At 43.5% G+C, this 27,425-nt stretch overlaps 1 protein-coding gene across 8 annotated transcripts in view; it reads right to left on the reverse strand.

Moving 5' to 3' along the window:
* Nucleotides 1–27,425, reverse strand: part of CIT (citron rho-interacting serine/threonine kinase) — a 170,887-nt gene that overhangs the window by 38,468 nt on the left and 104,994 nt on the right. For 5 of the 8 annotated variants that reach the window (XM_034672359.1, XM_034672356.1, XM_034672357.1 and 2 more), the window contains 6 exons: nt 21,231–21,428; nt 13,307–13,360; nt 6,239–6,436; nt 5,540–5,760; nt 2,744–2,879; nt 434–538 (listed from right to left, as the gene is read on the reverse strand). In XM_034672359.1, coding sequence (XP_034528250.1) covers nt 434–538; nt 2,744–2,879; nt 5,540–5,760; nt 6,239–6,436; nt 13,307–13,360; nt 21,231–21,428 — 912 coding nt within the window. The remainder of the gene's footprint in view (nt 1–433; nt 539–2,743; nt 2,880–5,539; nt 5,761–6,238; nt 6,437–13,306; nt 13,361–21,230; nt 21,429–27,425) is intronic. The other 3 variants (XM_034672358.1, XM_019800123.2, XM_034672355.1) reach the window with 1 other exon arrangement.

Raw genomic sequence — 27,425 nt, forward strand, 5'->3', positions numbered from 1 at the left:
GTCTTCAAGAAATTTAGTACTCAGCATAAATCTGATCAAGTTCCTGCCCTGTGCATGAAGTGAATTTGCATAGATGTTTATCAGCCTGAAAACTTAATATACTTTAGATATTAACTCTAAAAGAACAGTTTAATTCAATATTCAGTCACCCGTATATTTAATAAACTTCCATTTGGCACATACGCATCTGTGCTCAGCATTTTTTTAAGCACCACGTGGGGGGATACAAGTGACAAAGACCCCCTGGCCATCGTGACACATTCTCTGAATGTATTAAATACCTTCAAAAAAAGTATTACGTGACCACCTCACTCTTCCTTGAAAATTCGAACTTCAAAATTTGAACGTCTGATCTGGATCTGACCACCTAAACGCAACAAATTTTCACCTTCAGAATTCCACCTGGCTCTATTTCTCTCCGTTTTACACTCACCTCTTCCAGAAGCCTCTGTTTGAGCTCCCGTTCAGTCTCCAGTTTCTGCTGTAAACTGCGAGCGTTCATTTCAAGCATGGCATGTTTCTTCTCCAGGTCATTGAGCTGGGCATTTGGAAAAATTGGCCATAATATCATATTTAGGAATACTAGATGCTAATGACTTTTGCAAATACCCACAAACCTTCCCATGTAAAGAATCAAGTTCTGAAGATCAGAATATAAATATTGTTTTCTAGGGACACCTGGGTGGCTCAGTCTGTTGAGCACCTGCCTTCAGCTCAGGTCATTATCTCAGGGTCCTGGGATTGGGCCCCACGATCAGCAAGGAGTCTGCTTCTCCCTCTCCCTCTGCCTCTCCTCCCATTCATTCTCGTTCTCACACACATGTGCTCTCTCTCTCTAATAAATAAAATCTTTCAAAAAATAAATAAATGAATAGATAAATATTTTTTTCTGAAAGTATATCACAAAGGTCCATGTCACAGATAAGCCTTATATGGGGATAGGATTATTTCTAAGGCATGGGTCACATAAAGAGCTATGACAAGTTCTAAGACAAGGATGATCACTTTGGCTGAATTTAAGTAAATAATCAAATGCCGAATGCTTACTATTTGCACAGCATTATATCAGGCTCTTGGGATGAAAGAATGGAGAAACTCTCTTAAGAATCTTACATAAAGTCACAAAGGCAGAGAGAAGCCCATAACTAGACATGTACACAAACAAGGACTGCTTTGTCACATAATATTTTTGATAAGAGGGGTATGGAGAAGAGCAATTCTTCCTGAATTACCAGTTGTCAAGAAAAGATTGTATCAATGTCTGGAGTCTGGTTTGTTTTTTTTTAAGTGAGTTCCACACCCAGCTTGGAGCCCAACGTGGGGCTTGAACTCACAACTCTGAGATCAAGACTTGAGCTGAGATCAAGAGCTGGACACTTAACCAACTGAGCCCCCCAGGAGCCCTAATGTCTGAAGTCTTAAAAGATGAGCAGAACTTTGCTATAGAATACTCTAAGAAAGAACAATCAAATAGAAAAAATATTCAAGTTCAACACAAAAGGATTCATTTACCTCTAAACAATTAATATACCTAGTTTCCTCATGGGTTAAAAAAAAAAATTGTGAGCCAGTATCAAGGAACTCCAGAGTGTTCCTGAATAGCAAGCTCTAGCCTTGAATCCAATAATTTTATTTCCATGAAATTTTACTTCTGTAAGAAAATAATCATAGATATCCATAAAGATTTATAACATTATGGCAAAAAATTGAAAGAAGCTCAAAGTTCCAGTACCAAGTAGAATGATTAAATGATTCAGTAGGTACCTCTGTTTTGTTGAGGGGTTTTTTTGGGAACTAAATATTCAAAAAACATTCAGTAACTAAGGAAAAGCCCCTAGGTCTCTGTTGGGTTTTTTTTTAAAGATGTAAATTTGTTTACATAGCAAGAATCTAAATTTATTCTAATGGAGCAGTGCCGGATTGTCAGTCATCTTTTCATTTACTTTTCTATGGTTTCTAGATCTGCCACAATGACCCCAAAGAATCACTTTTATAATCATGAAATAACAAAGTTATACAAAATATGAAATTCAGAGTCTTGCTTTATTTTATGTATTTGTGTGTGTGTGTGAAAAATTGCGTGTGTGTGAGCCTAGGTATATATACATAAAATTGCTTTGATCTTCATTCTTATTATCTGGAACACTGGGGCATCTATTCAAAATCTCTTTCAAGACTTAGATAAACCTCCAGAATAATGGGACATCACTCTGCAGACATAATGTGGTGTGCTACATGGACAGGACATGCGTATTTCCAATGTAAAATACTGAGAACTCTCGTGGCCATCAGACCCTCTTGTGCCCCCGGCCTTGGAACAGAGAGAGGCCGAGCTGCCTACTATTGCAGCAATGGAAAGAGCATTAGTCCTTAACACTGAGTAGTTTCCAAGAATGCTCGACATTAAATCCAGCAACCAACCCAGAGGTTAAATCTAGAAATCAGGGGCCAGAAAACAAGAGAGCTGTGTAGCCAGATCAGAATCCAGACGTCAGGGGCACAGACAGGCAGATGTTAAGAAGTCACCGACAGACTGTGACACACCAGACCCCAGCATGCCTCCCACGCTCTCGCCAACCAAGGGTGTCCGTGTGGAGCCTAACTCTGCGACTTGATGGGACTGAGTAAACGTGTGTTTGTGAAATATGCTGACCACGGATTGCACCTGAGTGTGGATCGAGTGTGCCTTCTAAAAGAGGGAGATGAAAATGTCCTCCTAGAAACAGAAGGGATGGGTGCTGACCTTGTCCGAGAGGCTCTCAGCTTTCAGCTTCTGCTCTTTGAGGGCCTGCTGCAGAGCAAGGATCTCAGCCTTGTGCTCCTTCACCGCCAGCTCCACAACCTGGCGTGACTCGGTGATCCGCTGGTCGGCCCGTGCCCTGCCGGGAAAACACAGGCCCATTTCAGAAGCCCCACCATCACCAATCCAGAGAAAGGAAGTGGGCCCATCTCTAATCCAATAAGCAACCAAACAGGCTGCAAGGCTGGAGAAAGGCCCAACCAACCCTGATTCCCAGTTTCAAATTATGTCTTGCTTTCTGACTACTTACAGAGCGAAGATTTGACCCACTTAGACCTTGGGTAAAAATACTCTTAATAGGTAAAGATCCTGTGAGTACTCACTTGGAAAGGCTGAAGGGGAAAAGGCAATTTTCCAAAAGCTTCTGGACTGAACAGGATAAAGCAAGACCGTCACAGCCTCCCCTGGGAGTGGAAATGGAATGAGGTCCCCCTGAGGGACCACAGGAGACCCCCACCGAGCAAACATTTCCTCTCCTTAAAGTCTATGCAATAAGTTATGTGTTTGGGGGCTCGTTAGAAAACTGAAACTCAACTCTGATGAATGTATCTATAAATAAGGTTAGAGAATAGAAAAAACTAGAAGCAAGCTAGAAAAATCGCTGCCCTTCCCCATTTAGGTCTTGTGTTTTGTTACTTCCATATGTGGGCTTATACAGTCTCCTCTACTGGCCAGCGCTCTCCTCCCCTACCTCCCCTACCCTGCAAACACAAATCTTACTCGGCCTTCAAGGATGAACTCCAAAGGCCATGTCCTCCATAAAACCTTGCTCAATTTCTCCTCTTGCAAGGAAGCTCTCCTTGCTCTGTATCCAAAGCATAAACGTACTCCTCTCCTGGCACACCGCACTCTCTATTTGAGGTGGTAAATATCCGAATGCATAATTCATCTTCTCCATGAGACTTGCCTCTTGAGCACAGGAATTAAGAATTATATTTTACTCATCTCCATATACCACGTAACACCAAAATAGAGGGGGGGGTGGGGGGGGGAAGGAAAAGCCAAGATCTTTCACAACTGTCCCTGAAAGTATACATGAAATGTCTTCCTAAGCACAGCCCATAGTTGTACCTTCCATGTGGAGTTGTGTGTTTCTTGATGCTGAAGCCAGCTTCCAACCCTCAAATTGGTCTCTGAGGGATTCTAGAAACAGCTCAGATAGGAGCTGCACTTGAGGGCAGAAGGGAGGGGGTCTGTGTGAAATCAACCAGAATATACTGTGAGGACTCAGGGGAAAGAGGAACAGGAGGTCTTAAACCAGCAGCCCGTCACATCAGCAAATACCCTGAGTGGGAGGATATCCAAAAAATGAATATTTATACCAGTTCTCCTCAAATTTAAGGAGTCTCATCTCTTGTCTCCAATCTTTTCTAGTTTAACTGACTTAGCACACATTAAACATCCAACACATCTGGCTGAGTGTACTATTGTCAAGTAAACGTGGGAAATACCAAAATGAGTCTGATGGTGTCCAACTAAATGTTTTGTGAGAGGTATTTCCAGGCATAGTTTATCTCGCTTAAGGAGTTCAGGGTGTCCCAGGAAGGTCAGTTTCAGAGGAAGGTGATATGAGTGAGGTTGGGAAGGAAGGCTACGATTCAGTTGTGTACACATGAAGTCATGAGCAAACTCTAGTGTGCACACTGGAAAACGAGACCCATTCTTCAACACCTTTTTTTTTTTTTTTAAGATTTTATTTTTATTTATGTGACAGAGACAGCCAGCAAGAGAGGGAACACAGCAGGGGGAGTGAGAGGAAGAAGCAGGCTCCCAGCGGATGAGCCCGATGGTGGGGCTCGATCCCGGAACACCGGGATCACGCCCTGAGCCGAAGGCAGACGCTTAACGACTGCGCTACCCAGGCGCCCCAACCCCATTTATTTCTATCTGCTGGTAAACTGTCATAAATACCCATTTTGTTAGAATCAAACACTTTCCTGCCAAGAAGCTGTAAAACTGTCATAACTCATCTTCCCATCTGCCATGTCTGCAGTGTGAATGGCGCCCCCTACAGGTGGGAAGTATACGACCTGCACTATCATGGCCCCAGCAGGAAAGGGGTTCTGACTTTGGAAATGAAAGTGGGAAAGCAGAGGAAAGATCCTGCTTGAACTTACTATTTCCTATCACGAAAGAAAAAAACTAAACTATTCTTGTCCTGCCCCTCAGGGGACACTGCACAATGTCTGGAGATATTTTTGGTGTCACAGCGTGAGGAAGGGTTGCTACTGGCATCTAGTGAGTAAAGGCAGGGCTGAGGCTCACGTTCTATGATGCACAGGACATCCCCCACAACAATGGATTATCTAGCCCAAACCGTCAATTGTGCTGAGGTTGAGAAACCCTAGTGTAGATGGGTGACTAGCTTTACAAAGGACCAGGATTAAAATGGTGATGGTCTTGCTACATGGTCACAGTGATAACAAACGCCAGGTAAGAGTTTCTGCCAAGAAAGCACTGAGCTATTTGCCCTCCTCTGACTCCCAGGCCTCCACATGGGGTAAAAGGACACCAGCTGCCAACACAGAATCCAAGTGACACTGACCATGTTTACAACTAGGATAACCGACCCATCCTGGTTTGCCCAAGAGTCTCCCAGCTTTAGCACTGAAGGTCTTGTATGCTAGAAACTTCTCTCAGTCCTGGGCAAGCTGGGACTGTTGGTCACCCTGTCCCTAATGCTCAGGTGATCCCGCTGAAGACACTTGTCACTGGCTTTCTACAAACAGGAAGTCCCACCTGCTCTGCTTCTCGGTGTCCAGCATCCTCTGTAACTCTCGAACCCGACACTCAAACTGGGACTTCTCGTCGCCAAGGACGCTCCTCCACGCCTCCCACTGCCGCTCTTTTTCCAGCAGCTCATCGTTCAGGGCCTCCAGGTCCATGACCTGTTCTTCCAGCATCGTGCAAGTGGTCTTCAGAGCCTCCATCGTCTGCAAATCAGTACCACTGAGTTGTGCCTTGTATCAAATGAGGATTTCCTGGATGTTACTTTTGTTGGATCAGTGTCAGAAAAGCACAAGTTTCTAACTACAATCTGAAATACAGTATATCTGTTTCTTCTACAGATCCAGGGGACCAGACAAGAATGGATAAAGGGCCATTTCTGCCACCATCTTAAAGTCAGAACCCAAAGCAAGCCAGGGGGAAGAGATTACGCTTAAAAGTAAAGGGGCTCGCACTAGTCTCCCAGAACATTCTATTTTATTTTTGTTTTTTTTTTTAAATCAAAATTAAGAGAACAACACACTAAAAGCTACTTCTTCCAAACCCCCAAGCCCTCAAAACATAGATGTGATGATGAAGAAGAGCCCATTTAACGGACAAGCCTCCGTCTTGGGTCCCTTGGAAGAGGTATACCGGGCGCCTGCTCTAAAATCTAACGGGATCACAGTGTTCTCTGACACAGGGATCTCTGACACTGCTTACTGTCCTTACTTGCTTCTGGCTGGTGAGCTGCATCTCCCTCTCCGTAATCTCACGGCGGAGATGGTCCACTTCACTCCGTAGCTGTACTATCTCATCGTTGGCGCCGGAAGCCTCGTCGAGTTGTTTGGACAAGTAGAAATTTTGGTTGTTGAGCTCAGCGTTGTCCTCGGTCAGCTGGTTCAGCTGCTCCTCCAGGTCTGTGATTACCTAAAACAGGAAAGGAACCTGGTTCTGCACCAAGCAAGTCCATCTGGAACGAGAAACTGCCTCTAGAGCCATTGATTTTAGAACCTACGTGATACTGGCAATCCACGTGCCACTCACATTGGCTTATCCAACCCCGGCAGCAAAAGCCAAGCTCCCATGCCCAATCACTTAGCACTAACACACCCATGATGGGGTGGAAAAAGAAAAGCCTCTGATTCTTTCTCACTCACAATCCAGCTGGAAGCTGTGGCAAAAGCAGATCAATCCAAAGTGACTGCCATATGGAAGGGGCAACTCTAAATGAGATCAAGTCCATGGACAATAATATAATGTGAAAAATGCCAGCCAAGGAAAGGCGTCTAATAGACTGGCATCACCATCACCTAATTAAACAGAAGGCACCATCCACAGGACGTTAGAACCGGAGATAGTCTTAGAAAGCAAAATAAAGTTCTTATCAAGGAGGACTGACTGTGAAGGACACTAAGAGTTATTTTAATATATTGGCAATAAATTCAATTTTGTGCAACAAAAGGAAAAAATTTAAGGGAAGCTCAGAAAAATCCTGAAAACATTGTACAATGGCATCACCTTAATGGTTTTCATTATACAGTTAGCTATCAAAAAATGAGAAGGCATGTAGATGAAATTGTCATTTTATTGAGAGAGATTTAATCTGGCTTTGCTAAATTATTTCCCTGCTCAATGGCAGAATGACTTTGATTTCAGTGCATTTAGCTTCACTATTCTCTTTTCTGAGGTTCAGTATCAGCACTTGCAGAGAGCGTTTGTATATAATACTTTGAAGTTTAAGGGCAATTTTCTAATAATAGTTGGAATGAGGCACACAGGTAGTAAATTAAATTTTATGTAACAAAAAGAAGTAAATTAAAAGGAAATGCCTTGAAGCCCGGGGTTTATTAATTGTTTCCAATTTCCAAACCTAGAGTAGACTTAGTTTATGAAATGCTGCCACTGTTTCCATGACTAATTCCCTATTTCAACCCCCTTTGATTATCAATGTAAAAAAATCTTCCCAGGCATATAGAATTAAAGAACATCAATTAAACACATTTGTTCAATGTGGCTCAGAAAACAGAGCTTTTCATTCTGTTAACTGAGCTGATAAGCTTTTAATGTAGTAAGTGGTCTAGTAATTTCTGTTTTAATGTCAAAAGCCGTGCTAATTCCTAATGTATTGGTTTGAGGTGCACTGTTGGCTACAAGATGGGGAATAAAGATTATCTGGTTGGGTCCTTAGCTAGGACTCCTTCTTTATCAGGGAAAATGGGAAAAAACTACAAGCTTGTCATTCCTAGTGGGCAGTTATGCATCAAGGGGAATCCCTGGATCACCCTTTGGGTGACATGGTTAAATCTCCTAAAACTAGAAACAATGAATAAACAATGCCCAGTAGTTCAACTGGCCCCCGTCTTATATTTAGTACAGCCATTCCTTGAGACCATTTTCATCCTGGACTGTAAATGTCTCCATTTAACTGTTGTGCTTCCTTCTAATGTCCCTCCCTGCCCCCCATCAAAAAAACAGAGGCAAGCTGGCCTGAAAACTATGCTCTCCTATGGAGTCTGGAGCCCCAAATAAAGCCATCTTGAACTTTGCAGGGTTGGGGTCTTCATCTGCAATATGGAGGTAAATGCTATATTTACTACCTCCTGTTCCCATTTTTGTTTATGTTTTGAATTTTCTGGCATACTATTCTACCTTAATGTAGCCTGTGAAATACAAGGGATAAAAATTAATGACCAAGACAATGCTTCATTTTAAAGATTATCATGGTGCCTCTTGTGGAGAAAAGAGGCTACAGAAAATCTGCTCACATAAGAATATACACGTTGCCAAAATAATTTACTTGCTGCTCGAAGACATACCTAGGCCTTTGGGTGCTCACTACTTTTCTGATTTATGGGGAAAAAATTGCAATTTATTATTAGCCCATTTCTGCTAACTCTTCTCCTTTCAAAATAGATTATAAAGTGCTAAAGAAGAAATACTTGAAAAGCTCAATGAAGTGCCTAGATTATGACTCTCACTTCAGTTGAGACGGGCCCACTGGAGTGGGAGGCATCCTTCTATTTCCCTATTATCATCCAGTTTTCAAGGGGTCTCACATCTCTGATTTCTACTTACAGTTTGTGGCTGTTGGTTCTATATTTTACCCTCTCTATTTTGCCTGTTTGTCAAAAGGAGGCTTATGTGTTTGTGTGAAGCACCCAAACACTCATTAAAGCATCTTAACTCATTCCAACTTCTTACATATTCTTTCTGCCCAAGTTATAATATGTTTAGCTTGTGATTCTATTTTGAGGTGCTGGAGTTGTAGTATTAAGTGTTAGTATCAGACACCCCACACACACCCACACACACATTATTGGGTTTACAGATATTGAACTGATGTGGGACACAGGCAGAAAATTAATGGTCTCTATGGTTTAAAAAATTTTTTGAAGTATTGTGATGGGCAATCTGTGACTTTGAACCAGGTAACGTGCAAGGAGAATTCTTAGGTGTGTCCGTGGGTGTATTATCTCCACACCAAGGGCAAATGATCTGTTTACCCTATTATGAGTCTGTTAACCTCTCAACCCCAAGGATACAGGATAAAAAAGAGAAACTGAAAGGCTGACTCCATCTTTGCAGTGAGAAGAGGAGGGAGACAGCTTCCTAGAGCAGGAGCCAATAGAGCTTTCTTCTATGCTGTTTTTGCAGATAAGAGGTCGTGATGCAGTTCTAAGAGGAAATAAGGATATAAAAAATAATCTACTCTCAGTGTCCAAAAAAGAGAGAGAAAGATCACTATTTAGGATTATCTGTTGCTTTTCAAGCAAACCTGACAGTTCTGAGCAAGAACTATTTACCTCTCACACTTGATGGGAAGACCAGGATGGAGAAGGTTACTAGGTAAATGTTCAATAGCACGCTGGGGGTGAAGAAACCAGTCCGATGATGAGCATCGGGCTAAAAAGACACAGGGCTGAAATCCTACTGGAATGTCTGGTTCCTTCTTGAAGGCAGCTATTTGCATATTATTTATTTTTAATCTTATAGCTGACAGATTGATTCATAATTAAAACTGTGTCATATGTTTGCCCACCAACTCCCCTCCAAAACAGACTTAGGTAGGGTTTTAGGTGCCAGATTGGATCAAATCCTTTTTTTAAATCTCGTCAAAATATAGAAATGGTCTGAGCTGGAAAATCTTACTGCTCATGAGCTTTTTAGAAGCTTCTAACTGGGAGCTCCTATCAGTTGAGTTATTACAGGGGCTCCCACCGTAACAAAGATGATGTCTCCTTGCAGAGACATCTCAGATAGCACCAGTAAGACAGAAACATCGAGCCCTTTGTAAGTGTCTTTAAAGCAGCCTTTGAAGTTGGAAAAGTGTAAAAGAGATCTGTTGCTGCCAAATGTTGTCCTAAAGCAGTGGTTTTCAAACTTTTTAAAGGGGCAGAACATTTTCTAAACAAAAGATTATGTCGTAAACCCAATATAATAAAATATTAATAGTAACCAATACCATTTAGCACTTTCTATGGACAAGGCCCTGTGTAATCATTTGGATGCATCATCTAATTTGGCGCATTAACAACAAACTTCTGATTCTCTGACTTAGTGCTTTCTAAGTTTTACTGTTTCTGAAATATGAACATATATTGGAACTAAGCAGCTATCTCTCTGCCCTTACTAAACCCCCAAAGAGCAGTTCTTAAATGAATTATAAAATTGACGGAATACTGGAATGGAGAATATATAATGTCAACACCACTTTATAGGTAAACAGATGGAGGCTTGGGAGTTCAAAATCACACAGGTTACAAAGAGGCCAATTTCGAATCAGAACCCAGTCTGACTTCAGAGTGCATGGCTGGACCACTAGCAACCCAGCTGCTCTAGCTGAAGTGTGGGTGGGGATCATTCTTCCCAGTTCCCCCTCCTACTGGGAGAGGTCCCAAGGCATCTCCACGGAATTCCAGAAGTAAAGCAAAGATTAGAAGTCCCTGCTCCCGAAAACAAGGCAAATGTGAGGGATCAAGAGAATATAAAAGTCACATAAGTTAAGAAAGTAACCAAATTCATTCTACATATTGGCATATTCTATTAAAAAACAAACCTCTAGGGGCACCTGGGTGGCACAGCTGTTAAGCGTCTGCCTTCAGCTCAGGGCGTGATCCTGGCGTTATGGGATGGAGCCCCACATCAGGCTCCTCCGCTATGAGCCTGCTTCTTCCTCTCCCACTCCCCCTGCTTGTGTTCCCTCCCTCTCTCGCTGGCTATCTCTATCTCTGTCAAATAAATAAATAAAATCTTTAAAAAAAAAAAAACCTCTAATTTTTAAAATCTGGGGGAGGGAGGATTACCAGGGGCACATGGAAACATCTGAGAGTAATGGATATGTTTGTTATTTTGACTGTCTTGTTGCTTTCACAGCTGTGTACACATTTCCAAACTCTTGAAGTTACTGTACTTCAAATATACCTCAATAAAGCTATACAAATTTTTTTTTAAAAAAAGCTCTTATGAATATGTGGCATTCTCTCACACACACACACACAAACACACACACTCAGTGGAATATTACTCAGCCATGTACAAAGGATGAGATTGTGCCATCTGTGACAACATGGATGGACCTAGAGGGTATTAGACTAAGTGAAATAAGTCAGACAGAAATAGACAAGTACCATATGATTTCACTTACATGTGGAATCTAAAAAACAAAACAAATGAACAAACGAACAAACAAAAAGCACAAGCAGACCCACAAATACAGAGAACTGATAGTTGCCCAAGGTGGGGGGGGGGGATGAGGTGAAAGGGAATGGAAGACACAGACTTCAGTTCTGGAATGACTAAGTCACAGGGATGAAAAGTACAGCATAGGCAATATAGTCAATGGGATTATCATAGGATCGTATGATGACAGATGGTAACTATACTTGTGGTGAGCCTAGCATAATATATAGAGTTGTTGAATCACTATGCTATAGACCAAAAACTAATGTAATATTTTGTGTCAACTATACTTCAATTAAAAGAAAAACTGTTATGCCAAAAGACTAAAAAAAGAGAAAACTCCAGATGAAGGATTAACGATGTACACATTGAAAACATATCCAAGTTTATTTTAGGAAAAAATAGTAATATAAAAAAAATCACGGTCATAAAATGATCTATGTTTTATTCAGTGATCATTTACAAGCATGTATATAATATAAGCAAATAACTTGTGTGTAAAAAAAGAAACCAAGACAGTAAGAAACTGAAAAGGTGGGGGCACAAGAGTAAAGGAACATAACGCATCAGTTCCTCAAGAAAGAGAGGCAGAAATGGAGGAAATCGGGAGACACTTGTTAGGGGGGCCTACCCCAGATGCAGCCATCGGCATTGGGAAATACAAACCAAAAATCCATCTGCCGGGTATCTGCTAGAATCAAACAGAAGCATATCTCATGACCTACTAGCTACTCCACGCTTGGGTATATGCTCATCAGAAACAGGTGCTTATGGCCACCAAAGGACTCATGCAACAGTGCTTCCTGGCAGCTGTGCTCCTAACGGCAGCAACTCAAATTCCATCAGGAGAATGGATAAATGAACTCCAGTTGTATGCATCCAGTGCCATGCTACACCATAATTAATGAAAAGGAACAAATTCTTGACTGATTCAACCACATGGACAAACCCCACAGACAATTTAAGTAAAAAAAAGCTAAGCCCAAGAGAGCACATCCTCTATGAACCCATTTGTCTGAAGTTCAAGAACAGGCCAAACTAATCTCCAGTATCAGAGGTCAGAACTGTGCCTTTGGGCAAAGGATGCTGATAAGGAGGGGACGTGAGGCAGCTCACTGTAGACTGAAAACATTCTGGATCTTGATCTATGTGGTGGCTATGCAGTTGTCTATATGGTGTAAAAACCTCATAGAACAGTACCCATGAGATTAGTGTACTTTATGCATTTTACCGTGTACATTCTATAACTAAATTAAGGGGGGGAGAGCACACACTCTTAAGACTTAACATTCCATTTATAATAGGTAAAAGGAAAGAAAGAGTTCATTACAGGACAATAAAATGTGTATGTAGAGAGTATGGTGGGGTTGTTTCTGGAAATTCACAGATGCGAATAACACAAATGGAGACAAGTTCACTGAGGACTAAGAAGGTAATAAAGCCATGAAAGTACCAAAGAAAGGAGGTGGAACCATGAATAAGGATAATATCCTATCTTCTGAAAGGGGCCTATTTCAGTCCTTTGTTCCAATGGGAAACAGAGCGAGCTTCTGCTGACCCTACCCCATCACATAACCTGTGCATGATGCTTCTCCGCTCACAGAATTTACTTCTCTCCATATAAATGACATCTCCCAAAGAGCCATAGAGTTTTGTTTTGCTCGGTAGGAAGTTAAAATTTCTAGGTCCACAGAACTTGCTGGACTTTCTTCTCTGCGGCATCAGCGCATTGGAGAAGCCTTGTGAAGCAACAGCCCCCAGCGTCAGCACAGCATCTAGCTGGGACTAGTGTCGGAAACTTCTACACCGGGGCGGGCGGGAAGCTGCCTTGGGACTTTCGTTGCACCTACTGAAGCCTAGGCCATGAGAACTATTTCCACCACTCCAACTACCCTTCCCCAAACATAAAGAATGGTTTAGAATTTTTTAAACTGGCAGGAACCCAAGAAACAGCATTATCTGGGGCTCAGAAATTCCAAATCCGTTTGGCCCCATTAAGTGCTTCAAGCTGAAAGTTTGTAACAAAAAATCGGTCAGTTGATATTATAAGAGATGCCCCCCTTCCCTCTTGGCTTTTAGTCTCATATTATCTTAATCATCTTTAGATTTAATACTCACAGTACAGCTGTTACGAAGGGCGTCAAATTTGCGCTGGATTTCATCTCTATGTGCCTAAAAGGTAAGAAGTCGATTATAAACTTTTCGTAGTGTAGGATACAATTCTACATGCTTGGTTTAAATAAAGTAAAGAGCAATTTACCTAGAAAGCCAAGAATGCTGTTACAGCCGCCCAAACATCTGGTTTTCAAAGAACTAATTCATCAAGTCCAACATCAGAAATTAGTTACAGGAATACACAATGCTGTGTTAATAACACTTGACTACTTAGACCACACATGCATACCCTGTACAAATACCTTTAACATTCATATTAATGCCCAGGGGCATTGGAAAAAAGGGAGAAAAAATTCAAGGAGGAAGTTTTTACTCTCATTCCTTTGTTTACTCCCCATTCTTAACATTTCCCTCTTCCTTCCAGGTGACCCCTCCCTAGCCTACTCCCTGAGACACACACACACACACACACACACACACACACACACACACGACAACAGCCAGGACAAACAAGAGACTTTTGTTGTTGTTAATCAAAAGCTGCTGAAATTCAGAAACCCGACATTGACCTTCAAGTAAGCAGAAGGCTTTCTCCAAGACAGAGCTGCTCTGAAACAGCAGCATTTGTTCAGCTGATATTCAAGGACTTTCTGAGTGATACAGCATACGTGGAGTTACCATCATTCATTGGGGGAGGACAGAAAGTTAACGAGAGCATGATTACGAACAGTGACAAATGCTATGAAAGAAACAAACAAGGTGCAGGGGGAAAAAAGATAAGGGGGATAGAAAGGAACTTACTTAGATGGGGTAATCAAGGAGGGCTTTTCTTTTTTTCTTTTTTTTNCAAGGAGGGCTTTTCTGAAGAGGTGACACTTAAGCCGATACCTGTAATACGATGAGGAACGGGACATGCAAAGAACAGGAAAAGACAGAGGGCAAAAGTCTTGCAGCAAGAAAGGGTTTGGTGCATTTGATGAACAAAAAAAGGCCTGAATGGCTACAGTAGAGCTTCTCAAACTTCAAGCTCTGACCCAAGAGCAAGCGTGACAAGTGGGTTGTTTTTTTCTTTTTTGTTTTGTTTTGGTTTTCTCAATGAAATGGAATAAATAGAATTGAACAGAAAACACTGGGACCTGGATAGGGAAGCACAGTCATAGGCAACTTCCATTTCAAATACCATAATTAATCAAATTTAGGATGCTGTTAATTGTAAGACGTTGCAATTTTATGTGACATTAAGGAAAACAAGGTGCTGTTGACTAAACTATGACATGTCCACATGTCCATGTGTCCACATGACTGAGAGTCATATACCAGCTATGACTAAAAGCTGCATCCTGATTTTAGATACCTTAGAATCAATGAAGTAGAGTATATATATGCTCCCTCATATTAGATTGTAAGGTAAATGAATTTTTGGTGGGTAATGGTCAAACGGTTTTTGGCTAAAGCACAGCAAGACAAGGAAAAAGTCACCCAAGATAATGGTAGAGAGGCAGGCAGGGACAAAGAATCTTAAAGGCTCAGAATGGAGTTCGGGTTTCATTCAAAATACCATTAATTGGAAGCCAATGGAGATTTTAAGAAGTAGAGTGAAATGATCTGATTGTCATTTTGTGGATGCTGTAGAAAGAACAGATCAAATTTAGATGAAGGTAGAAAGGAGCAGGGAAAGTACTGAGGAAGTTGTTGCTGTCATTCAAGGAGGAGATGATGGTAGCTTGGAGTAGGATGGTGGCAAAAGACAAAGAGAAGTGGGTGGAAGTGAGAGCTCTTTTGGAAGCCCAGATAATAAGACTTGCTGACAGACATTGGGAAAGGAAGGGAAAAGGATGCCCTCACAGACCTCTGACTTGAGAGACAGGGTAGATTGTGGCACCAGAGCTTAGCTGTGAAAGTCCAAAGAAGAAACTAATTTGAGGCAGGGGCAAAAGTAGTCTTTCTCTTTAAAAAAAAAAAAAAAATCTGTGTCAGGTCTATAAGACAACTAAGTCAAAAATTTTAGAGCTGTGATGTATTCTCTAACACATCTATTTTGTCGTATTATAAATTTATAACAGCAGATAGACACTGAAGAAAAAAAGATTAGTGAGCTTGAACACACAGCAATAGAAGCTACCCAAAATAAAACATACAAAGAAAGACTTAAAAAAAGGAACAGAGTATCAATGTGCTATGAGACAACTTTGAACTAACTAATACGCATGTAATTGGAGTCACTGGAGGAGAGTAGCGGTCAGACAGAAAAAACATTTGAAGAAATAATGGCCACAAATTTTCCAAAGTTGATGAAAACCATAATCCCACAGATGCAAAAAGTTGAAGGGACCCCAAGCACAAGAAACATGAAGAAAATTAAGCTAAATCACATCATTATCAAACTGCTTAAAACCAGTAAAAAAAGAAAAAGCTTAAAGCCAGTCAGAGAAAAAAGACAAATTACACATAGAGAAACAAAGAGAAGACAGACAGATTCCTCACCTAAGGGTGGGTGGGAAGAGGGGAGGGGAGGGGATGAAGCAAGTTAGAATAGAACAACATCTTTAAAGCACTGAAAGGAAAAACAACAACAACAACAACAACAAAAACCCAAAGCCTGGCAACCTAAATTCTATACCCAGCAAAAATATCCTTCAAAAATGAAGATGAAATAAAAGAAATTTTCAGATATACAAAAGCTGAAGAATTTACCACTTGCACCATAAGAAATAGTCAAGGAAGTCCTTCAGGCAGAAGGAAAGTGACAACCAGAAATATAAATCCACGCAAAAGAATGAAGAGAACTGGGGAGAATGGTTTTAAACAAGCAAAAAAAAAGTTGCAAAAACAGACTCACAGATTCATAAATAAAAAGTTATCATTGAGAATCAACTCCCCACATAATAGCCCATATTTTTATGGACTAACTTACCAGACTCTTATTTTCCCCCCAAATCATTCTGCTTTATGCCCAACAATAATATGTGAGATTTACTGATTTAATGGGGCATGAATACCATTTATCCAAGAAGGAGCATCGCACTACCACTGAAATCAAATGGCAATCCTCTTTGAAGGTAAAATGTAATGGAGTACCATCATTATGGCTTTTGATTTATTATTGACTGTGAATTATAAACACAAAATATAGAACGGATCCTGTTATGACTGCCGGAGATTCTATAAGCATTTAACAATTACTGAACTGATCCGAGCAAGAAAATGTCAAGAAACATGTTTTATGTTTCTTTGAAATAAGTTGTAAAACAAGTGCACAAAAAAGCTAAAGGTCACACAATAGTGTATATAAAGATAATAAAATGCATAAGACAGTCTTTAGATTCTCTCAATGAAATATTTGAATGTTCACTAGGTATCAGGTGCTACAGAGAATAAATATTTACCCTCTTCAAAGGACACTGAAGAGCTTTGTTTATGTGGGTTACCTTTATCTATATTTACCACTTGAGAAATTAAAATGGAGATTTTTTCCCAAATATTTACTCTTTATTTCTTTTAAAATAACACTGCTTTTGCACCATCAGGTGCAAATGTTAACACAATGAAAAATGCCAAATGACATCTTAAGCATTATTATGAAAATAATCTGAATTTGGGAACCCCCCTAGGAACCTACCAATCCCATTTTGAGAACCACTAACCTAAGGGTTGGGTGGCAAGCAGGGAGAATGCACAGCCTGAAGACTGGAAAGGCATTCTTTTGGGGGAGTACTTATGTCTTTATTAATGTTAAAGAGAGTTACAAGAGGAAGAAAGAAAAGTTAATTATAATGCAGTCTTGATGACAGAGAAGAATGCAGAACTCGAGAAAGGAAATCAGTGTTTAGATATCTGACCGTGTTCTGGGATCCATGGTCAGGGCTCTAGAACACTCAGGCTTCCACACATCCATCCCTTTCCCTGTGAAGGCGGGCACCAAGCAAGACTGTCACTTCACATGCCCTAATTTTAGATCTTGCTTATTGTGCCAATGGCTTGCTTAAATACATAGATTGATATTTATGTAAAACAAATGAGAGTATGCATTGACTCATGATTTTAACAAATCAAAGAGGATGACACTGGGATCTCATGGTCACGCCATGCTGGGAGGGTTCCTTACGTTAGTGTCTCTAGCTTTAGACTCTTGATTATTCAGCATTAGTCATTAACCAAATCAGTAAAAGAGCAGGACAACAGGGACTTGGACACGAAGAGTGTGTCGTGGGGTCATGCTGGTGCACACAGAGCCTATGCCAGGCCTCTACCCTGCGGCCTCCATTTGGAGTGACACAGCACATTTCACATCTGTCTGCTCTAGAGTGTGCAGACTCAAATTCTCTTCCTTAGATAAAGGGATGGAGTCTTTTTTTTTTTTAAGATTTTATTTATTTATGTGACAGAGAGACAGCCAGCGAGAGAGGGAACACAGCAGGGGGAGTGGGAGAGGAAGAAGCAGGCTCCCAGCAGAGGAGCCCGATGTGGGACTTGATCCCGGAATGCCGGGATCACGCCCTGAGCCGAAGGCAGACGCTTAACGACTGCGCTACCCAGGCGCCCCAAAGGGATGGAGTCTTAAATATCAAGTCTGGGTTGAAAATTTCTTTCTTCCACCAAGAAGCACTGAAGCACCTTAAAAGCCTGGCTTTTTGTTTCTTTCTTTCTTTCATTTTTTTATTAATTTTTGATTATGTTATGTTAGTCACTGTACAGTACATCATTAGTTTTTGATGTAGTGTTCCATGATTCATTGTTTGCATATAACACCCAGTGCTCCATGCAATATGTGCCCTCCTTAATACCCATCACTGGCCTTTCCCAATCCCCTACCCACCTCCCCTTTAAAGCCCTCAGTTTGTTTCCCAGAGTCCATAGTCTCTCGTGGTTCATTCCACCTTCTGTTTACCCCCCCCCCTTCAATATGACTCTCCTGTTGGCCTCCACCTTGATTCATTCTTAGCTTTAATGGCCAATGAATCTCCAAGCAAACACAATGGGTGGGAGTGGGTAGCAAGAAAACATCAAGGAGACCAACAAGTGGCTTCCCAGCAGGCCCGGCCATACTTCTTCAATGGAGACCGGCCATACTTTTTCAATGGAGACCGCTGGCTGAACTGTGCTCCATCTGATCTGCTCCAAGGCCAGAGACAAGAGTAACTGCTCCCTCCCCAGGCTAGGAGATGGCAGCCTCTTAAAATGAAGCAGTAATAGCCCATTTGACTATTCGTTCCCTTTTATTGATAAATCTGCCTGCTCTGAAGTTCGCAGATCTCCTCGGAGACCATTTTAGATCCAGCTGATTTAATTTGGCAGATGCTTATGTGGGGCCTGCCCTGGGGCCTGAACGATGACACAGGGTCAGGGTACTGCACCTGTGGCCATTTCCTCTTTCTCTCGGAAAATACAGTCTTCAGCACAAATTCAACAAAGCCATTCAGGCAACAGCCACATGCAGTCCATAACCAGGTTTATTGGACATAATCGGAGGAAGGGGAAAGGAAAACCCAAGGCCTCAAAACTGGACCGAGGCAAGTTGATTTGGGATTTGGATTCTTGCATGACAGACTACAAACAGCTGTGAAGTGGTTTTTGTTTTTGTTTTTTTTTCCTGCCATCACTTTGAAAAAGCCCTATTTTCCAAGGCATCTTCATCTGCAAGAGTGGTAGAGCCCTAGTTTCTAGATAGACTTAGGGAGGTTTGTTTCTTTATTTTTTCACAAGAAGATGCTCTGAGGCAGTGATCTCATCTGACTAAATTAAGTCGTGACTTGCGGCTGTGAAGGCTTCCAGCAGCCATTAGACAGAGCACATTCCAACCAGCAGTAAGACAGGATTTAAAGACTAATTTCCCCACAGATAAACAGCAGTGACATATGCTCTATTTTATATCCTCCTCCTTCTGAATGGGCAGGATAAGATGCATGGCCACCACCCTCCCTCCCAACTCCAACAGAGCAGTGAGATAAATGTGTCCTTCTCCTCTGCTCCAAAGTAAAAGGATTTGAGGAATTACAGGCCAATCCCCTGGGGAGAAAAGGCTAAAGACACAGCACTAGGCACATAGCAAGGACTCATTAAGTATGGATTAGATTACTGATATCTCCTCCTCCTTTCAGAGAGTAGGTGGTTTGGACAGGGGGAGAAAATATTAATATACAATGCATTCAATATAATAGTGGCTGATGCCTCCTTTAGCAGCTAAGAAATGCTATCTGTCTGTCTCTCTCCCCATCCAGCCAATTCCAGAAAGCACATAAGCCTTCTTGGCAAGCATTCTTTTATATTCATTTCTTTCCTACCTCCATATTTTTCTTCTATAGACTTATTTTCTCTTGGCCTTTTCTTTCTTATTTTATCTTGTTATACTGTTTTGTTTCAAAACGGATTCAGAGCAGTTTGGAAAGATACAAGGCAGAGGATAAATAAAGAGATATCGTGACTGTTTCTTTTCCAAACCAAGTATTGGGGGCAGAGCACACAGGGAGTGTTCTCACTGAGAAATTAAGGTTGCAATCAATATCTGACCTTGACATAAGTCCTGGAAAATCTGAGATGCACTTGCACTTCCTAATAGGAGTTACTCTGTATCCCTAGAATCCTGGAAGCCTCTGTGTCCTACACTAGTCCATAAGGACCTTGGCACTGTCAGATCATGTTCCCAATCTGGTTCAGATAATGGGCTTCCCAAAGCCAACAATGGGAGGTAACTTCTAAGAATAAGATCATTAAAAAAAAAAATACACACACACACATATTACTTCTGAACAGGATAAATCATAAGCAATGAATGTGCATGGCCATCTGCAGAAGTAACCCCACTCTACATGCTTAGAGATGTTCACTGATGGAAATGAGGACCGCATCCAAGATGAATCACAGTGAGTAAGGTACCCACCTAGGCAACTTATTTTAGAAAACACGAAACCCAATCAGCTGCATTGTGCCCTGCCCACGGAAGAGGGTACCCTGACCAGCGGGCATGACTGTGCCTGTCCACTTGGCAAGTACACTATGTTACTATTAGCAATGCATTTGCTTGGCTGATACTAGCCATTAAACTCATTCGGCTTTCTGTGCCAAGTCCAGGTCCACCAAGCAGCCTTTCAAGAGAAATGAGGTTTTTAAGGAGACTTCTCTGAAGGAGAAAAAAATGGGAAGATGAGCCACCCAGAGCATCCCAGTCAACTTGGTGGTTGTATTTTCCACTGTAAATTGATAAGTTGGCATTTTATCTGTAAGGTTCTTGTCAGTTTTATTAGCCTGGGTCAGTCCCCATGAGAAGGATCAACTATGGGAAACTGAAAAAGTCATATTCTTAGACTTCCAGAAAGAACCAAGGTCTAAATCCAGTGACACCCTCGACTACCCTCCAAGTTCTACGTTCTGAGAACACTCTTCAGTTAACTATTGTCTCAGAAAGAGCAAAGAAGCCAGGTCCCTCTTAGAAAAAAGAATTTCTTATTCAGAATAATCTTTTCCATCCAGAACATAGCAGATGCATACATAAGACCTGAAGAAGAATTTACAGCTTAAAAAAAAAAAGTAATGCAAATGAGGTTAACCAACACAAAAATAGAAATGTGGTAGGAAGACTACTATAAGATGTAAGATTATTACTTTTTTAATGACCACTGAAAATGAAGTAGAAGATTCCGGTAAATGGCCTTCAGCTCAAACTAAAATTTTAAATTTAATGATGATTATTTTTAAAAGAGGGAAGATACAGAAAGAAAGGAGGGACTTTTTCAAGATACTAAGGAAAGGTCAGATGTTAACACTAATTCTCATGAAGGAGAATTCTCATGTAAGCCAGTTTCTGGCCATTAAGTATCTCTAGGGGTCATTTTTCTCTCTTGGGACTTCTCCAAGTGAGCAAATCTCCTCAGCGCACACTCATCCTGGCTGAGGCCTGGAGCAGCCCAAAGGCACCTGTCCGCAGACCTACCGTGAGTGCCTGGATCTCTTCTTCTGCCTCTGCCGTGGTCTCTTCCAGTTCCGTCTTGGCCTGGCGCAGCTGGCTCTCCAGGGCTGCCCGGGCAGCCTGCAGGGCCGTCAGCTGGGACTCGCGCTCTTGCAGCGAGAGCTGCAGCTCTGTGAGCTGGCGCTTTAGCTCCAGTTTCTGCTCCTCGTGCTCTAGACTGACCTGAGAGGGGCAGAGAGAGACACACACAAATGCTCAGTTGACTCGAACTAGAGAGAATGCAACTCGCTAGTCTAACGAGCTGACCCTGACTAGCTGAGACGCAACTTGCTGTTCAACTTGCATCTTAAATGCGGTCATGGATTCAAATTCCCAGTGCTCAACTGAGAAGGAGAAAATGGATCTGCTATAACACGGATCTGACTTTAGGAGTCTAAGAAATGACCAGGAGCAAGAACGTGTAAGAGAATGTCTGTACAAACCAGCCCTTACTTACAAACATTCAAAGCCCTGGGGAGGTTACACAAGAATCTCAACTGAAAATTATGACAATTACTCTTATTAGAAAAGCATTTAAAAGTAAATGGCTATAGGGGCGCCTGGGTGGCAGAGCGGTTAAGCGTCTGCCTTCGGCTCAGGGCGTGATCCCAGCGTTGTGGGATCGAGCCCCACATCAGGCCTCTGCTNAAATAAATAAAATAAAAAAAAATAAAAGTAAATGGCTATAAATAACATCATATTGGTAACAGGGATCTCTTTACAATTGGGATAAAAATGGAACAATAGAACTGCATTCTATTTATTTTAAATGTTCCTACTCTGGGGTGACCAGGCGGCTCAGTCGGTTAAGCATCTGACTCTTGGTTTCGGGCAGGTCACGATCTCATGGGTCATGGGATGCAGCCCCACGTCAGGCTCTGTGCTCAATGGGGGTCTGCTTGAAGATTCTCTTCCTCTGCCCCTCCCCTCTCTCTCAAATAAGTCTATAAATAAATAAATAAATAAATACTCCCGCTCTGATTTGTTCTAATTAGGTAACCCACATTAATGGAATGAAGAAATCATTTTTCCCTCCACCTGCCCATCTATCATTCTATCTACTCAATGTTTCATCCATTCAAGAAAATGTACTCAGCAACTTCCACACAAAAAGGAATATGAAGATGAAAGACAGTTTCTGCCCTTGAGCTGGAGGAAAAATGAAAGCCAACCATTACCATATATGTGGTCAAGTGTAATGGTCAGAATACGTGGGGATGTAGTGGGAACGCAGTGGAGGGTAAAGGAGGGAACAACACTGCATGTGTTTATTGAAGAACTTATAGGAACAAATAGGAAAGAAAATTCCAAGCAGAGAAACCAAGACACCTAAAGGCATGGAGATGAGGGAGACCATGGCCTATCTGTTGACATAACCAACACTGACAAGGTTGTCCTAGAGACCAGACTCTGTGCCAGTCATTGGGGATGTCAAGCAAATAAGAGGTTCCTGCTGCCTTCAGGAAGCTCAGTCTAAAGGAGCTGCCAACAGGTATACAACGTGATGACCTAAACTCACAAGACCGTGGGGACACAAAGGAGATGTTCCATCCAGCTTAGGAGGGTCAGAGAAGGATCCCCTGGAAAAGGTGATACCCGAGTCCCAAAAGCTATAAGGGTGAAGAGAACGAAGACTTATAAAAGATTAAGCCTAGAGAACCAACAGCATTTGGTGGTTAATTTGAGGTGGGGCAAGAGACAAAGGATGGAAGGTGACGCCTGAGCTTCCAGCCAGGTGAACTGCGCAGGGAGACCTCTGCTATGCCAGGGAACACTAGAGACACGAGAGGAAGAGCCACTCTAAGGAGAAAGGTAAGAAATTCCATGCTGATGTGTTGAACTTGAGCAGCAAGGGAGACATCAGGTGGAGGTGTCTAACATCTACTGGGAAAATGGGTCAGAGCCTCATGAGAAAGGTCTAGGCTGGCAATCTAGGTCTGGGAGCCCTCAGCCAGTCAGCGGTAGCCTTAGCCACGGCTGCGCTCTCCCACTAGTGACGATAGTGGCGACACAACAGCAGCACAGGCAGTACACGCTCACAAGGCGCCAGGCACCCTTTCAGCTCGTTCCAACTTCATGACAACCCAGAGAGGGAGGCACTACTGTCACCTCCATCGTACACAGCAGCACGGACAGAGTATGAGACTGAGCACATGTCACACAGCTCCACAATGGCAGGGCTGGCTTCGAACCCAGAAGTCCGGCTCGAGGGTCCACAACTTGCTGTTTGTCTTATTAAAATGCCAGCAGTCAGAGCAGGCTGCAACTCCGCCAGCGAGCCGGAAAGCTCCCCTGGGGCCACCTGGCAGAACCAGAGGAGGCAGGTGACAGCGAGTCGTGCGGAGGTGGGTGAGTAGAATGCTGTGCAATGACAGGAGGTCCCCAGACCCCCGCACCTTCGCAACTCCACACGCTTGGCTAGGGGAGAGCTCACACTGCGCGCACAGGGTGCGTGAAGCCTTGCAGGTGGATCAACCCAGAGGCTGGGAGGCCTCTGCCCCCAATCTCTGTAGCAGCAGGCAGCAAAGAGAAGANGGAGCCCTCAGCCAGTCAGCGGTAGCCTTAGCCACGGCTGCGCTCTCCCACTAGTGACGATAGTGGCGACACAACAGCAGCACAGGCAGTACACGCTCACAAGGCGCCAGGCACCCTTTCAGCTCGTTCCAACTTCATGACAACCCAGAGAGGGAGGCACTACTGTCACCTCCATCGTACACAGCAGCACGGACAGAGTATGAGACTGAGCACATGTCACACAGCTCCACAATGGCAGGGCTGGCTTCGAACCCAGAAGTCCGGCTCGAGGGTCCACAACTTGCTGTTTGTCTTATTAAAATGCCAGCAGTCAGAGCAGGCTGCAACTCCGCCAGCGAGCCGGAAAGCTCCCCTGGGGCCACCTGGCAGAACCAGAGGAGGCAGGTGACAGCGAGTCGTGCGGAGGTGGGTGAGTAGAATGCTGTGCAATGACAGGAGGTCCCCAGACCCCCGCACCTTCGCAACTCCACACGCTTGGCTAGGGGAGAGCTCACACTGCGCGCACAGGGTGCGTGAAGCCTTGCAGGTGGATCAACCCAGAGGCTGGGAGGCCTCTGCCCCCAATCTCTGTAGCAGCAGGCAGCAAAGAGAAGATGGACCCGCCTTGTTATATTTAAAGCTTAAGATCCAGAACTCCTAGCGAGTATGACGGCCTTGAGCCTCTTACCAGCATTCTAATCTTCTCCCACCTTCCTTGCGGGGGGCAAGCTGTACGGATTCAAGAAAAAAAGCAACTCACTCCCCCCTGGGGCATTTTAATTGCCCAGATGAGCGACAGATGCAGGGCAGGTGCCAAGCTAAGAGAGACATTTGTGGGAAGGGAAGGCAAAACAGCTAGTCAGTGTTCCCACGCTCAAAGAAATTGGAGTTATTTACACTCACACTCTTAAGGCTGACACTACAGAGAAATGTTGTTAAACTTACTGAACAGTAAAAATATAGCCTGGATAATAAAACTGAAACCACCACCTAAGGCTTTTGGACAACCCAGAACCACTGTTGTGGGAGTATAAGAATCACCCGGAGATTGTTCAAAATGCAGATCCCTGTCCCCACTTCCCCCCACATCCTATTTCATTCAAAAACGCTAAGAGAGAAAGAGGCCCAGGAATCTGCATTTCAACAGACACATCGGATGATCCTAATGGAAGGGTCTACAACTGGACCACCCCTGAAAAACATGAGACAACGCATATTTTTTTTTTCTGTCCTATGGAGGACTTCACACTCCAGCACAAGAACCACGGGTATCCCCAAGTTTAGTCCTCAGACCTCTGTCTGCTTCACAGTCTTTTCCTTTAAGAGAGACCATGTGCTCTTTGAAGAGTTCCATCACAAATACCTGAGCACCTACCCACTAGGCTCTGGACACGTCATCTTCTCGTCCAGCCAGGAGGTCACGCTCCTGGCGACCACTCTCCTTAACTCCTTTGTCCAGACAACTAACCCTGCCCACTAGGCGACAGGCCCCAGGATCAGGGACAGGGTCTGTCTTATGGCCACTGCAGAGCCAGGCTACTGGCCGGCACACAGCAGGCATTTAACAAGTATACAGTGCATGAGGACACAGGCCATCACAGCCTCAGTCAACCTCAATGTGTCTGCGACCAAATGTGCTGCATTCTCCTCCCCAAAACTTGACTACCCTTCCCAGCTTCCGTATGTCTCTGAAGAGAACCACGTTTCATTAAAATTGAGATTTGTCTTTTCCTCTTCCACTGACACTAGGAGACCGCTACCACTCCCAACAGGCCACACGATGGACCGGGCACTAAACCCCAAGTGTGGACTCAGGCATGTGACCCTCGCTAAATCAGGATAAGAGAGAAATCACTCTGCCTCCCAGTTTGACAAAGGCACCAACATTCATAATCCTTGCGACCCTAGGAGGGAGATCCCTCGTCATGGCCATTTGGCCAATGAGGAAATGGAAGCCCAGAGAGAGGGTAGGCTGCCCAAGGTCAGGGAACTCGCAAGAAATGGAAGTGGAATCCTATCCCAGGTCAGGGCGGCCAGGTCTGCACTATTTGCCGCCATGCATAGCGCCTCTTAGGTATATGCTGACCGATGCTTCACACCTGGCTGGTTTCGGGGGCCCCAACCCCCAGTGAATCCTCCTGGAAGAGGGCTTCTCACGCTCACCTCCCTCAACCTTGTCTCCAGCTCCAGCAGCCGATTCTTGTCACTGTGGTCTTGGTGGCTGATTTTCTCCAGCTGCTCCTCCAGTTTTCGGTTCTGGGCCTCTAGCTTCCCTGCCTGTGTCTCCAGGTAGAACTTCTGTTGCCTGAGTTCTGAAATCATCTCTTCCTGGGCCTTCCTGGTGGGGGTGGTGGGAGGAGCCAAGCAAAATCACAGTCTCGTTAGAGGTGAGCATGTTCCCTCAGCAGGCCAGAAAGAAACAGAGTAAGAGATGCATCTTTGTAAGTGGGCACAGTCATTCCCAGGTTGGCTCTGTCCTGACCCAGCCCCGTGAGTCTGATCCCGGCATGGGGACCTGGGACCCATTTAGTCCTCACTGTTCAGAAGCCCTTGTCTATGGGATTGAGGAAGGTCAGGGGGAACGCAAGAGACACTAACATTTCCCTCCTAAGGTAGACCTTTTTTTGAGTCTGTCCAGGGGCAGAAAGGGGCCTCTGCAGAGTACAAGAGTATCCCAACCACTCACGGAGGCGGGCCCTGGGGAAGAAAGGGCAGTGAGGGGAAGGAATCCTATTCCTTCCACTCCTCCATAGACCTCACTCGCCTCCCCACCAGACTGTTCACAAGTATCAGAAACTAGAACAACTCAAAGACCAAAACGTGGCCCACTGAGATGGTTTAAGTGAAAATGGGAATGTTTTAGAAGATCTCTGAGGAGAGGTACCTAAGGTGGGGGGGGGTGGAATCCCAGAGATGATAACTCTTTGGGGGAGATGATTAAGATCCGAGTGCTCCTAGAACACGGGGAGTCTTTGCAAACCTTATGCCCCTGGGCCTAACTTAACAAGAGCAGGACGGATGGCCCCACCAGGCACACACAAGATCACCTCTGGCTAATCACAGGAGGCAAGTCTGGGGAACAAGGCCCGCAGCTCTCCAAAAGCTAACTATAAATAGCCCTCATTAAAGAGAGCAAAGCACTCTGTCATCTGATGGCAATTTGAAGCATTTAAGAAAACCCATCTCCAAAGAAAGGGCATGGCAGAATGAGACCACTTAAGAGAGGGCAAAATTACACAGGTGGAACAGGGTCTGGAACAAACTACGTAAGTAATTAAATGTGCTCTGGCTTCATCAGACAGAAAAATGAAGTTTCTGCCCCAGGAGAGAAGACCAATGTGTAATCATGCACGCAGGCGGAATGTGAATACTTACATGTTCCTCTGGGTAAAAAGACTGCTGTTTGCTGCAAGTTTGTTGGCTTCTGAGAGTTCCACGATCCTCTGTTCCAGGGACCTGATCTTGGAATCCATGGCATTGATCATCTGAAACACAGGGGGGCCTTTGAAACCTCACACACAGACAGTTCTACCAACGAGAGTAACATGCACCAGGGGGCCAGGGTCAAAGGCTCCCCTTGAAATGCAGGCTATCTGACCAGAGGTAACAGGCGAGTCAACTGCTCTGTAGCCTGAGGGTCACATGTCTTACTGCCCAGACAATGGC

Source organism: Ailuropoda melanoleuca, chromosome 12, assembly GCF_002007445.2.
Source record: "Ailuropoda melanoleuca isolate Jingjing chromosome 12, ASM200744v2, whole genome shotgun sequence".
In the NCBI taxonomy this organism is placed as follows: domain Eukaryota; kingdom Metazoa; phylum Chordata; class Mammalia; order Carnivora; family Ursidae; genus Ailuropoda; species Ailuropoda melanoleuca.